Below are 14,705 nucleotides of genomic sequence, written 5' to 3'. Positions count from 1 at the left end.
CCTGTTGGCGTCAGTTTACCCCTCCACAGTCCACACCACCAGCTCACCGTTGGCCTTGGCCTTGAGGGGGAAAAAAAAATAATACTCCGAGATCTGGCCTTCTCGCTCTCCACAGCCCTCTCGTCTTCTCCCCTGACTCCGAGATCTTGCCGATCTGCACCGACGCCACGGCCCGCGGCCATGGCGGTGCCGTTTCCCTCTCCCACCCCGCGGTCCCCGCGCCGACCGGATGCCATTGTGGCCCCGGATCCCTCGTCCGCTGACGTGCCACCGTCCCTCGACTTCGGCGACCCGGCCTCCCTCGCCGCGCTCCGCGTCCTCACCGATGCGGGTGCCGCCACCCGCCTCCTCCACGAGTGCGTGGCCTACCAGCGCGCGCTCGACGCTCGTCTCGACGCTCTCCTCGCCCGCCGTGCCGACCTCGACCGCGCCGCTGCTTCGCTCCTCCGCTCCGCCCCACCGCTGCTCTCGCTCGCGGCCTCCGACGCCGCCGCGCTAAAGGAGTCCTCCTCCTCCACCGCGGCGCTCGCCGACGCGCTCTCATCCCGCGTCCGCCACCTCGACGCGGCACACTCCAGGGCGGACGCCGCGCTGGCGCGCGCCGAGGCCGCGCTCGACCGTTCCCGCGCGCTCGAAGCCGCGCGGCGGGCCTTGGCCGCCGACGACCTTGCCGCCGCCGCCACCGCTGCGCATGAATTCCTCGCTATCGACGCTCGGTTCCCCACCGACGACGATCTCCGCCGCGATCTGCTTGACATCAAACGTCGCCTCGAGGGGCTCGCGCGTCGGAGGCTAGCGGCGGTCATCGACGCACAGGACCACCCTGCTGTGCTCCGCCTCGTCCGCCTATTCCCACTGCTCGGACTTGCCGATGAAGGACTCCAGGTCTACGTCGCCTACCTGAAGAAGGTCGTCGCTCTGCGTGCCCGGGCAGACTTTGAGCACCTCGCTGAGCTGACCTCTGCGACCCAACCGACCTCTGAGCGGCTGGATTTTGTTGGCTGCCTCACTCGTCTCTTTAAGGACATTGTACTCGCTGTCGAGGAGAATGATGCTGTGCTTCGGGAGCTCAGAGGCGATGATGGTGTTGCTTATGCCATCATTGAGCTGCAGGAGGAGTGTGATTCACGGGGCACCCAGATCCTACGCCGTTATGCTGATTACAGGAAGCTTGCACGCCTTGCATCGGATATAAACTCCTATACAAAGAACCTCCTTTCGGCCATGGGTTCCATGGCCAGTGCTGCTGGAGGTAATGAAGGGCCTGATCCCAGGGAAATTGAACTTTATCTTGAGGAGATTCTTGCATTGACACAGCTTGGGGAGGACTACACTGAATTTATGGTGAATAAGATCCGCGGATTGAGAGATGTCAAGCCTGAACTTGGGCCGCGGGCAATGAAAGCCTTCCGTAATGGTAACTTTAATAAAATGGAGCAGGATCTGACTGGGTTCTATGTGATTTTTGAGGAGTTTTTCATGGTGGAGAATGTGAGGAAAGCCATACGGATTGATGAGCCCATACCAGATGGTCTCACAACGTCAATGGTGGATGATGTATTCTTTGTACTGCAGAGTTGCTGCCGCCGAGCTGCTTCCACTGCAAGCATAAACTCTGTTCTTGCTGTGCTTGGTGGGGCAACGAGCCTTCTGAGCAATGAGTATCAGGAGGCACTACAATGGAGGATGCGGGAGCCAAATTTGGGTGCAAAGCTCTTCCTTGGTGGTGTTGGGGTGCAGAAGACTGGTGAGGAGATTGCGACGGCACTAAACAACATTGACATTAGCTCTGAGTATGTTCTGAAGCTTCGTCATGAGATTGAGGAGCTCTGTGTGGAGGTGAGTCTAGTGTTTTTGACTCTATACATTTGTTTTAAGCCTAAAGTGGGATATGTTTAACAACTAGGCCATCTATGCATTCCATCAAGTTCAATTTATTGGACATGTGCATTTCTTCAGTTATATATTGTGTTCTTATTTGCAGATTGGTTGATTTAAAATGTAGGAGCTCACAACAGTTTAGCATTCTCTGAAAATTAGTTGATAGTAATAGAGTAAATTTCAGAAACCTAAAACTTTTTTATGGCAATGATAAACCATTTGGTATATATCATATTGGTCTAGTTGTGTGCACCTACATTTTTCAACAATGATCCCTGTGAGTTGGTAATGGTATCTCATGTGTGCTGCTGCTGCTGCCGTCATTTGATCTCTGTGTATCTTATGTTATAAAGAATCTCATAACTCATAAAGAATGCATTTCATTGCCTTAATTCTATCATGCTAATGCACATAGAAATGATTGTTTAGTCTAATGTATTTGTCAGCTGGGAAATGAAAAATCGTTAGATGTAAATGCCTGAACTAGCTTGAACTAGCAACTTTCTAAGTAGAACAGAATTATGTTACTCAAATCGATAACAGCGTTTTGTATACTGCCTTCTGGTCACTCCTGTTGTTTGAACTGTCTTTTGAGCTTGCCATAGCAAAACCATTAAACTTAGTTCCAGATAAACAATTCTGCAAACTAAATCACTAAACTTACTATGTCGAACAACGGTGTTGATAAATGATGTGTGAAGTATTGAATGTATGATTAATCCAGCAATCTTATGTGCGGGAACCTGTGATCTAACAAATAGAACAGCTTGCTTATGAGTCATCTTGCAAGCATAATAATGTACAAAATACCACTGACAAGCACGTTATGCACCGGGACCACCTTGAACTTTTATTGAGCAGTATCTAAAACAGCGCAGCAAAAATGAACCTTGTTTACGTTTATCTGAAATACTTTTTGAAAATAGATCTTGAAATGAGACAAATGAATCATAGGCTTGTACCAGCATTTACTGTATGGTACACAGATATGAAATTATTATATACAATATCATGGTCTAGTCAGCAAAACATGCATGCCTGTGTGGGACTAAAATTGTAGAACCATCTACAGGACTACAACAGTAACGCTTGAGCATCTTCATTTGCATCTATGATCTATTGAATAGATTCTTGAACCCTGTACCAAATTTCTATAATTATGCAATAGATTGAAGTGCCCAGGGCCATTTTGGAATGCAGGAATTTCACAAGAGTTGGTTCAATTCACAGGAAAAAGGCAGGAATAGGGGAAAAAAATCCCGCAGTCAAAAATACCCTGGACTATATTGTTTAATGTAGCTTTGGTTTGCTGAAGTTTAGAGCAAAAGTTCACTTCTGATTTTGATTGCTCTATGTTCCTTTACATTCTCCTTTAATTTATAATGGACTACGGGCAAGTATATTGGTGTGTCGCGGTCTCATATAATTCATGTGGTCTTGAGTTGACTTATCAGACAACCTGTACAATAACCTGTCTTTTGAGTTGTCTCGTAGTAATTTACATTTGCTTGATTTGTGTATAGAACAAAAGGAATGTTTCGAGTTGCATGGCAACAAGTCGTACAATGGTTATCAGGCAACCTGTACAATAACTTGTCTTTTGAGTTGTCTCGTAGTAATTCACATTTGCTTGATTTGTGTATAGAACAAAAGGAATGTTTTGAGTTGCATGGCAACAAGTCGTACAATGGTGCAGAAGCAGGCTCATTGTCCTAAATTTTAGCTTATGTGGAGTTGTTTCACGAAACAACAACCTCTTTCTCTCACGTCCCTCTTCGCATCCACATCGTAAAAAATCCTAGTATTGGACAACCTATAATACCATTGACGTGTATCAATGTACTTGCTCTAATGGTTCTAAGAAATCCTCATAGGGTTTATTAGTCACAATTGGGTATGATATTTACTTGAGTGTGACTCATGTGACGTAACAGTGTCATTAGTAACTAGGGAGTAGTGATTTGATTGCCATGTCATCATAGTTGATATATACTCCACTGATTTGTGGTTGTCCAACAGGTTTTTCATACTCCAGCTGATCGAGAGAAGATCAAATCCTGTTTATCAGAGCTAGGAGAGATCAGTGCTTCCTTTAAGAAGATCCTTCATTCTGCACTGGAGCATTTGGTGGCATCTGTGGCACCACGCATTCGTCCAGTACTTGACACTGTTGCTATGGTCAGTTATGAGCTGGATGATGCTGAATATGGGGAAAATGAAGTGAATGACCCATGGGTGCAGAAGCTTATACTTGCAGTTAACACAAATGTTGCTTGGCTCCAGCCAGTGATGACATCGAACAACTATGATTCCTTTGTGCACTTGATCATTGACTTCATTGTCAAGAGGCTCGAGGTGATTATGATGCAGAAGAGGTTTAGCCAGCTCGGTGGGCTCCAGCTCGACAAGGAGGTCCGTTCTCTGATCAACCATTTCTCAGAAATGTCCCAGAGACCAGTCAGAGACAAGTTCTCTAGGCTTTCGCAGATGTCGACCATTCTGAACTTTGAGCGGGTATCAGAGATTTTGGATTTCTGGGGTGACAATGCTGGCCATCTCACATGGTTGTTGACACCTGCAGAGGTGCGGAGAGTGTTAGGACTTAGGATTGACTTCAGGCCTGAAGCTATTGCTGCTTTGAGGCTCTGAATCTTGCATTTATATGTACTTGTTAATTCTTTATATGTGATATACCAACGAGATGCCTTACAAATTTTTGTTGCAATGACAAACACCTGCATTGTAAAAGAAATCTGCGAACATACCTTTTGTCTGTTATGAGCTTACTATGATACGGCGAATTGGCCATGTTTGGGTCCACCCATGTCGTATTGTCGCATGCTGTAATGTTTTCTTTTAAGCTTTTATACATTGCCTCCCTTGGTGACTGGTTGATTATTTGTGCAAAGGCAATCACTTTCAGTAAAACTTGCAGCCAGTTGGGAAAAAAAGCAACGACTTGAAAACAGAAAAACTAAAAGGTCGATGTCGGTCGGCAGCTTGAGCTCCCGCTGGCCCTTGGGCGGCAACGAGGCGACGTGCGTGTTCCAGTAATTCTTGACGCCGTTGTCGGTGCGATCGGGGAGGTAGGAGGCGATGGCGGCCCAGCGGTTGCCGAGGAGCGCCTGGAGGTGGACGACGATGAGCCGGTCCTCCTGGTCGGAGAAGCCGCCCCGGCGGATGCCCGGTCCACCGGAGGCGGCAGCTCTTGCTGCACCGCAGCAGCCTTGCATGCATGCACATATCAGTGGCCGCGGCAGGTAGCTAGGGAAGGGCAAGTGTACACCCACCTGTGTGTTGGCGGGGACTGGGGGGGGGGGGGGGGGGGGGGGGGCGTGCTCTTGTGGACCTAGGAGACGAGGACCAGGTCCTCCTCGGGCGTCCACGGGCCCTTCTTCACGCCCTCCTTGTCGCAGCACGGCGGCCGCCCCATGGATCGATCGATCGCTATGGCCGCCGGGCACAAAGCATTTTCCCGACCACGGATAGGTAGCATGTGTTGCCATTCATTTGTCACTTATTTGACTCTATTCCCACCACGAGTTATTTTAAAAATCTTGGAGAGTCAAAACATTTTTAAGTTTGATCAAAATTATAAAGAGAAATACTAAGATTTGTAACGTAAAGTGAGTACTATGAAAATATAATTAAGGAAGAATTTAATAATACTTAGTTAGTATTATAATAATTATCATTTCATTATATAAATTTAGTTAAACTTAGAATAGTTTGAATCTATAAGACTCTTAGAATGACTTGCAATTTGAGATGGAGGAAGTATCTCAGAAAAGAGTGTTCGTTCGGGTTAATGAAAGATCTTGACTCTTACTTCTACAAGAGCCGATGCCGCTAGCCAACGGCGCCGTCCGACGATGGACGATGATGTAGATGAAAAAGCGGTCTACCTAGCGCCCGGACGTCCGGCTCCTAGGTGTGTGTCTGGACGCACCTCACACCCGACCGCGTAGCGGCACCCGACCAATCCTACCGATCCGGACAGAGACACCCGACCAATCCTACCGACCCGGACAGAGATACGCTCGCGGCGCGCTCGCGTGCGGCCCCGCGCAGCCATCCCACCGCGCCCCCATCCCGCCACGCCGCCCATCCTCCCGCTGTTCCCCTCCGTGTTCCCCTCTGCAGCGGTCCTCCCCGCTGGCACACCCTGCCCTGTTCCCCGTCCGTAGCAGACTGCGCCTTGATGTCTCATCTGCTGGCCAACGCCGAGATCCCCACGGGCTGTCGTCCCCCGCCGATTGTTGAGGGTCGTGAGACAGATCTATGGGTAGACGGGCGCAAGGAGGGCTCAAGGGACGGAGTGCCCGCTCGTGTTGCAATCACCAGGGGCAAGGAGATAGTGGAGACGAACCCTTCTTCTTCAAATCAGCATGTAAGTACATCTAGATGCTCTCTTTTGCTACTGAAACTTGTGTTACAATAGTACTCAAATATTTACCAGAGTCCACTTCAACAAGAATTTTGGTTGTCTGTGTGTTCCGATGTGTGTTCTATGATGACACTTTGAAACGTGCAGGAGGTTGATGATGATTGCGCAAATACTGTTAGTTGACATCATCAGATTGTTGCAACGTCATGCACTAATAGGGCTGCCTATGTTTCAGAAGTATGTTTCTGGGAAACTCTAACTAAAATTGTTTGTTTCCTTCAAAATAATTATCTGTTGTTGACTGCGTGTGTAATCTGACAACATATTTGTAACATAGGGTTCTATTGACCCTATTCTTGATCAGAGTCTTTCTAACAGGGCAACAGTTCAGCCGTTTGAGGGTGTTGATGTGGAGATAACTGATGACGAGTTGGTGTATGAAGAAGAACAGGATGTTGTTAGCTCCCAACCAATTGTTCCATTTGAAGGGATGGAGTTTGATACACTAGATGAAGCAAGGAGGGTATACAATGCTTATGCATTCAAGATGAGATTCAGTATTAGGATAGGCTCATCAAGAAGTAGTCGTGTGACTAAACAATTGATAAGGAAGGAGTTTGAATGTTCACATGCAAGGATTACACCTGGTGAAAAGGAAGAAAGTGCATCGAGTAATGTATCATCATCGGCAGCAACTACATCCAAGAAGAAGAGAGCAACAGCGGTAATGACCACTGCAACAAGGAATAGAAGCACATTAAAGAAGGAAGATTATAAGGCACATATGGCTGTGGGTCTACGTAACGGAAGGTGGAGGGTCGTGGTGTTTCAAGCAGAGCATACACACCCTTTGGTGAAGATAAAGGGCAGGGTAATGCAGTTGCGGTCCCACAGACGGATATTATGGGCAGATTATAAGCTATTGAAGACACTGCACCATCGAAACATATCCACCATGCAAATCATGGCAGTGCTGGGAGACTTTCATGGAGGAGTGGGAAACCTAACCTTCAACAGTAAGATGTCTCCAATATGAGGACACACTTGAGGGCAGGACTACGGTACAGAAACATGGATGCTGTCCTAGAGTATTTTCAGAAGTTGCAAGCCGAGAGCCCTAGCTTCTTCTATGCTATCAAGCTAGATGCTGAGAATGCTGTAAGGGGGTTGTTTTGGGTTGATGGCAGATCAAGAGAGTTGTACAAGTGCTTTAGGGATTGCATATTCTTTGACAAAACGTTCTGCACTAACCGGTACAACATGCCCTTTACACTAATTGTTGGGATCAACAATCATGCCCAAAGCATCCTACTAGGTTGTGCTCTACTTCCGGATGTGACTACTGAAACATTTGTGTGGGTGCTTCAAACGCTCAAGGATGCAATGGGAGGAATAGCATCAACCAACATCATGACTGACCAGGACAGGGCCATGAAAGCTGCAATAGCACAGATATTCCCTTCTTCAACACACAGGTGCTGCAAGTTTCATGTGGTCAGCAAAGCTTATGAGAAGTTTGGTTGGTTAATTAGAAACAACCCAGAATTTGCAGAGGAGTTTGACTATTGCATCAACTTCACCGAGTCTCCAAAGGAGTTTGAGACGTTGTGGCATAACATAGGGGTGAAGTACGATATGCATAGAAATGATCACTTTCAAAACATGTCTTCAACCAAGTCTATGTGGGCACCTGCATATTTCAAGAAATGCTTATTTCCCTTCACAAGCACAACAGGGAGATCTGAGAGTATGAATGCATTATTCAAGACAATGGTGCACCCACAGGACTCAGTGTTGCAGTTCCTTACCCAATATGATTACATAATGAAAACAAGGGTTGAGAAGGAGTATCGAGAAGCAGCAAAAGGTGAAACGACAAATCCATCGCTGTGGGGGAGGTCTCAAATTGAGAAGCAAGTATCTAAGTTCTACACTAGAAGTATTTTCTTCAAGTTTCAAGAGTTGCTGCGTGATTCCACGACATTAACTATAGATTCGATTGCTAAAGAGGGAAGCCAAATGACAGTGCAGGTAAGGTGTACATACAGACTGCACATCTTTGTTGCAGCATACATAGATGTTCTGTTTTACAAATACTGAAACATGCTATTCATTACTACTGAAACAGAATCTAGAGTCCATTGAAACAATAATTCTGGGTGACTTTGTAAATTGATGGTACCCCTATTTTGTATTTATGTTGTAGGTGTTGAAACGAGTATACAAGGAAGGTGAGGTGACATTGAAAACATACAATGTTGCTGCGAATCAGGGGTCTGAAACATACACTTGCTCTTGCAACATGTTTGACCAAGATGGTCTCCTGTGTCCTCACATCCTAAAAGTCTTTACTACACTTGATGTGCAACATGTACCATAGAAGTATCTGCTGCACAGGTGGTCTAAAGAAGCTACGCTGAAAGTTCCTCAACATTTGTCAGGTCCTGAACCAGTGTTTGGTGTTCCAGCGACAATAAGCTGAGGTACAATGCATTGTGTAGGAAAATGACACAGCTGGCTGCTCATGCTTGTGTGGGTCCAGAAGAGTACATGGTGGGTTCACAAGGGATCGATCATTTGAGGGAAAAGGTGAAGGCAACCACGAAAGCATTGATTTCAAGACAAAATGATCCTCTAAATGTAGTTGAGAGTGCAAAGGAGGTGGAGAGAGGGGTGAAACAAATAAAGTTCAAGAACCCTCCAACAAAAGATCCACAAGGGAGGCCTAGGAACAAGGTTGACCGTAAGAAGACCATTGTACAACAAGTGAAAGAAAAAGCAATAAAGAAGAACAAGTCCAAGGCTAAGAAAGACAAAGCCAAAGAGTCGGTGTGCTTGGTGTGCCACGAAGAAGGCCACGGTGTGGAGACGTGCAAGTTCTTATCGACAGCAATGCACCTACGGGACACAGCGTTAAAGCTGTAGATTTATATTGCTTGAACAAAAATAAGTGTATATATGAGGCACTCATTGATTTATAAATTATAGACCAATTTTGTTTTATATATGAACTGGAGCTTCTTTTGGTGTAGCACTTCGCTCATCTTTCTTGTAGTAAGTTTTGATTATATCTCCTTTCCTTTTTCTACAAGGCCACCTTTCATTGAGATTGATCACTTTCACATTACGTACGATGAGTTCTATGATTCCTTCAAGGCAAGGGGATTGGTTGGTAACAATGTAATGGCTTTGTGGAGTTATGAGTTCAATCTTGACCAGATTCAAATGTTTAAAGAGAATAAAACAAGAGATATTAAATTTGCTTTTCCCCAGTTGGCCACGGTAATGATACAATACCTGTGACTTTCTATTTCTAAATGACTTCCTCGAACTCATCTTTTATTTAGCTTTTTTCATTTTCTTATTTTTCCAACCTTTTTTTTTGTGTGTGCTGCACAGTCATTCTTGAGTGTGGATCCAGCTTCTTTCAGTAATGATGGGACTCTCAAGAAAATTTACACCAAGATAAATGAAACATGGACTATCACCAAGATGGATCTGGTACGTGAGGTGTATATACATTGTTTTGTTCCAATGAGAAAGACCATCAACTAAGCAAGGTCACTCATCTCAAATGTTGTGAAAGGTGCCACATTAATTTATCTACATTTTTACATTGGAATACTATGCAGATGTTCTTTCCGATAATATTTCAAGACCACTGGGTGCTTCTTTGTGTTAGTATGTTTATGAAGCAAATTGCCTTCTTTGACTCTTTAAGTGCCTCTAAGGAGAGCTCATGTTTGAAGTGTGCCCAGAACTGGTTTTGAAGGCATCGTCATTGCTTTTGCATTTGGTTTTGGGAACATTAATTGCTGTGTAAAAAAAGAGAGAAAACAACATATTAAAATTAAATCCAAAAATTGGGGTATATAGTTCGTAACACATAAAAAATACCGAAAAAAGTACACACAAGGTGATACATGTATCAACACACAGATGGACAACATAGATGCTCTAATAACACATCACATTGTAAAAAATGAAACATGCCAATATATAGATGCCATGTTGTTGATTGCTGCAATATATATGTATAAAAAGGCATGAAACACTGGTAATGTCATGGTGAAACAAAGAAATATAAGTTAATGAAACATGTTCAAAGTTGCCAATATATAATTGCCACTGAATCATAATATTAACATATTGCAGTATATACAGATCTATTGACTTTTGTTTAGATACTATTTTTTACACTAGAATCATTCTTGTACTTGTAGCAGAAGATATAGACGTTATGAAATTTCACATCAAATATCCATTGATAGGTCATGATAGCAATAATGTTACAGGAGCTAGCATGATATGTCCCTATCACCTACTTTTACTAGTTACATTTCTTTACTCTTGTGTTAAAAACTGCTAGAGCTTTAAAGTATCGAGGTAGTGAGGTTCATTTAGAAAAGAGCAAAGCACAGCACAAAAGTTTAGCAAAAAAAAAATCATTTAGAAAAGAGCATAGCACAGCACAAGAACAAAAACAAAAGAGCAAAGGACAGCACAAAAAACAAAAAATAATCATTTAGAAAAAAACACAGCACAACACATAAAAACAAAAAAAAAATTGTCAAGAATGGGGAGCTCTGCTTTAAAGTCCCGAGGGAGCGAGGTCATTTATAAAAGAGCAAAGCACAGCACAGCACAGCACAAAAGTTAAGCACAAAAAAAACCATTTAGAAAAGAGCATAGCACAGCACAAGAACAAAAACAAAAGAGCAAAGCACAACACAAAAACAAAAATAACCATTTAAAAAAGAACACAGCATAGCACATAAAAATAAAAAAAAATGTCAAGAATGGGATTTGAACCCATGCCCTTTCGGACCAGTACCTGAAACTGGCGCCTTAGACCAACTCGGCCATCTTGACATTGAATATTGCTCAATAATAACAATACATGAACGTTTGAAAAGATAAAACGGGAGACAACAACGTCTGGTCCAGCTTGCTTCCATATTGAACTCCACCAGTCGCCACAAGCTTTATCTGCAACTATACTATCTCAATATGCGTACGTGAGAAATGACAAGCATAACGTGAACAAAAATGACTATACAGTCTATACTTATTCACCAAAAGAATTCAATTAACACATGATCCTCACTTAACTTGCTGCTGCTAGCTCACATCTTGCCCTGCGGAGCTAGGGATTTCAATTAACACATGATCCTTCATCCTTGCTTTACCCGTGAGAAAAGCTGCTGCTACAAAATATGGTCGTGCCCTGTGGGGCTAGGGATTTCATTTATCACGGTAGGTTCAAGTTATTTTGTTCTCTTCGACAAGCATCGCCTTCTGTTAAAAGAAAAGGTGGGTACAGTTTTCCTATCCTCCACATCTGCCTTCTCCCCCCTGTATCCATAGTTCAGGGTTTCTAACCAGCTCTCTTTCCTACGGAGAACAATTAGATCACTTCTGAAATACATATACCCGATTGGATCAGCCTCTAAGAGATCTTGATGATGAGATGGTAAATGAAGGCTTAGTCATTATCCCTGAAGGCGGCGGAGGGCAGACCAATAACAGAAAGCACAGTGGATCAATTGGGAATTTACCCAATTATGGATCTGAATATAGGCAACTTTTTTTCTCATTCATAAATCTATCCTTGTCTATTGCTAACTATTCTTGGTTTGTTCCTACTTCTGGTTTTTGTTGTTACCAAAAAGGAGGGGGGGGGGGGGGGGGGGGAAGTCAGGGGCAAATGCATGGTAATGCTTGGTGGAGCTTATTTATGATTTCGTGCCGAACCTAGTAAACGAACAAATAGGTGGTCTTTCTGAAAATGTAAGAAAAAAAGTTTTTTCCCTTGCATCTCGATCACTTTTTATTTTTTTCGTTATTTCGTAATCCCTAAGGTATGATACCCTTTAGCTTCACAGTGACAAGTGATTTACTCATACTTTGACTCTTCCATTTTCCATTTTTTAGGCATTACGAGATCATTGGATTTTCAAAGACATAGGCTTCAACTTGTTTAGCTTCTTATTACCAGCGGGAGTCCCATTGCCATTAGCACCTATTTTAGTACTCCTTGAACTAATCTCTCATTGTTTTCGTGCATTAGGCTCAAGAAAATACATTTATTTTCTAATACGATGGCTAGTCATAGTAAGTTCTTGCTAAACTAAAGAGGATCAATGAAAGATAGGATTTGTCAAACAAGCTAGGGTAAATGGATCCTGTTAGGAAGAAGAAGAGTAGGGGTGCATGTACTGTTTAGTAAAGCAGGTAACCGGTCGAGGAATATCCCTCACCCTCGTATTTAAAAAGAAGTGAATATCCCTCACCCTCGCATTTGAAAAGAAGTGAATCAAATACAGTACTCCCTCTATTCCAAATTATTCTGTTTAGAAGGTAGGAAAGAAAAGTCATCCACTTTGTATATACGAATAAAAAAACAGGACCCCCGAGCGCCCTCCCAACGGGCGACTCGGGGGGCGACGGCGCCGTCACCCAGCTCCCCCCTCCTCTCCGGCCCTCTCCGGCCGCCGTCGCCGTCGTCCCGTGGCGGCGGCGGCCAGCGACGGCGGCTGCCCCAAAGTGGCCCCGTGCGTGTCTCCTTCACCCCCCGCTCTCTCCCCCCCACCTCTCCCCCGACGTGTCCGGCGGTGACCGGCGGCGGTAGGCTACGGCCGGCCAGATCCGGTGGGCGGCGGCCCGGATCTACAACCCTGCGGCGCTCCCCTGCCTCTTTGGCGTGCCGAGGTGGCCGCGGACGGTGTTCCTGGCCGCGTGCCGGAGCGCTGGAGGCCCGGCAAGTTCGGCGGCTCAGGCTTCGTCCCGGCGGCCGGGGGCCGAGGAGCGCCTCCCTGGGCGGTCGTCGGCCGGATCCGCTCCCCTGGAGTCCGCCACCCCACTCGCGATCCCTGTAACACCTCAGTGTTAAGCCTGCATAATGCATATACTTAATTAACCCAAACCTTCATTAAGCATGGCATAAGCATCATCAAGCATTAACCCTAAATGCATCATCATTTTTGTGAGTTGCATTTTTGTTTCAATTTAATTAAATTGCTTGAGTATTGCTTTGTTAACTAATTGTCCTTCAAACAATTAATCAAGTTGGATCTATGTGCTTAGTCTTCAAATGAATTAACAAAGTTCTTTGCAAAAGATTTGAGGCATTTTGGAGCAAAAGAACTTACTTTGAAAATAAATTCCTTTTTGCCCTAGGTTCAAAATAAATTTATATTTCATAAATTTATTTAGAATTTTGAGTTGAGCCCTAAATGAAAGTTGTTCAGTTTAAAATTCTCCACAACTTTTATTTTGGGCACTTTTTGTGAAAAAGCTTCTAAGTTTGCCAAATAGTGCTTATGAGTTGGATTCAAAAATTAAAAAAAAAAGAGAAAAGCCAGCGCGAGCCGGCAGGCCGGATTCGGCCCACGCCAGCCCACCGGCCGCACCCGCGTCTGCGTCCGCACCCGCGCGCCGCGCGCGTCGTGGCCGACCGGCCACAGGCTGGGAGCGCCACGCGCTCGCCGTCGCCTGGCCGCCGCGCCGCGTGGCCGGCGATGCCTGGCGAGCGGGCCCCGCCACGGCCGCCTACCCCGAAATGAGACGCGCCTCGTCCCATTTTCGCTCGCGCATTCGCCCGGCCGCGCCTGCCCGCTCTCCTTCGCTCTCGCCGCGTCCGCAGCTACAGCGCGCACGCCCGCCGCGACGCTCGCCGTTGCCGGCGTGCTTGGCCGCGCCCGCGCCCGCTCAAGCCTCGCCTGTGTGCGCTCGAGCCCCGCCACCACCCGCGCCACCCGTCTGCTCGTGTTTCCGCCGCCGCCATCGTCGGTAAGGAGGCCGATTTGGCCGTTTTCCCCGCACCGCCATGGACGGGGCTCCGCGAGCTCGTGCTCCGCCGTGTCTGCGCCTCCTTGCTTCCTCCCTTGCTATCTCTGCGCAAGCACCGGGGCCGCTAGACCCCGAATCGAGTTTTTCCGCGCTCAATCGGAGCAATGCGCGCGCCTTGGTCTCCGCGCAGCGCTCGTCGGAGCTCTTCTCCGCCGCCGTGCTGCCATGCACGCGGCCGGGAACCTCCAGCGCCCTACGCGCACACCGAACCGCAAGGATAGGTCCGCCTCGCGCTCGCACACGTGGTGCGCTCCTCGTCGGAGCCAACCGGCGCCGGAGACAGCCGCCGCGCCTCCGTGCCAACCGCCGGAGCGCCGGCCACCGTCTCGGCCTGGCCAGGGGAGAGGGAGAGGGTTTTGGGCCGAGAGGCTCAGCCTGGCCGCGGCAACGGCCTGCTGGGCCGGCCCATGCGCCAGGGTTTCGGCCCTTTTTCTTTTTATTTGTTTTGCAGGAAATGTTTCAAATGAAATTGAATTTTTGCAAGGGCAAATGAGATCCAAATTTGTGGAAAATTGTTTTGTTAGGTTTCTGCTGAGTAGATCTGTCTTTGAAAAATATGAGATGAATTTTTGGTGAATATTTTCTG

At 46.2% G+C, this 14,705-nt stretch overlaps 1 protein-coding gene, 1 non-coding gene and 1 pseudogene across 2 annotated transcripts; 1 reads left to right on the top strand and 2 right to left on the bottom strand.

Moving 5' to 3' along the window:
- Window positions 40–4,689, top strand: LOC8059819 (conserved oligomeric Golgi complex subunit 4). Its single transcript, XM_002468387.2, has 2 exons — window positions 40–1,839; window positions 3,901–4,689. Exons 1-2 carry the CDS (start codon window positions 181–183, stop codon window positions 4,528–4,530), a joined length of 2,289 nt encoding a protein of 762 aa, XP_002468432.1. The 5' UTR covers window positions 40–180; the 3' UTR covers window positions 4,531–4,689.
- On the bottom strand, window positions 4,746–5,314 carry LOC110432695 (annotated as a pseudogene).
- Window positions 11,060–11,140, bottom strand: TRNAL-CAG. Its single transcript has one exon. It is a non-coding gene; the product is annotated as a tRNA-Leu (tRNA).

This window comes from Sorghum bicolor, chromosome 1 (genome assembly GCF_000003195.3).
Source record: "Sorghum bicolor cultivar BTx623 chromosome 1, Sorghum_bicolor_NCBIv3, whole genome shotgun sequence".
Taxonomy (NCBI): domain Eukaryota; kingdom Viridiplantae; phylum Streptophyta; class Magnoliopsida; order Poales; family Poaceae; genus Sorghum; species Sorghum bicolor.
The sequence above is the reverse complement of the archived record's forward strand: the minus strand, read 5'-3'. Positions and strand labels throughout refer to the sequence as shown.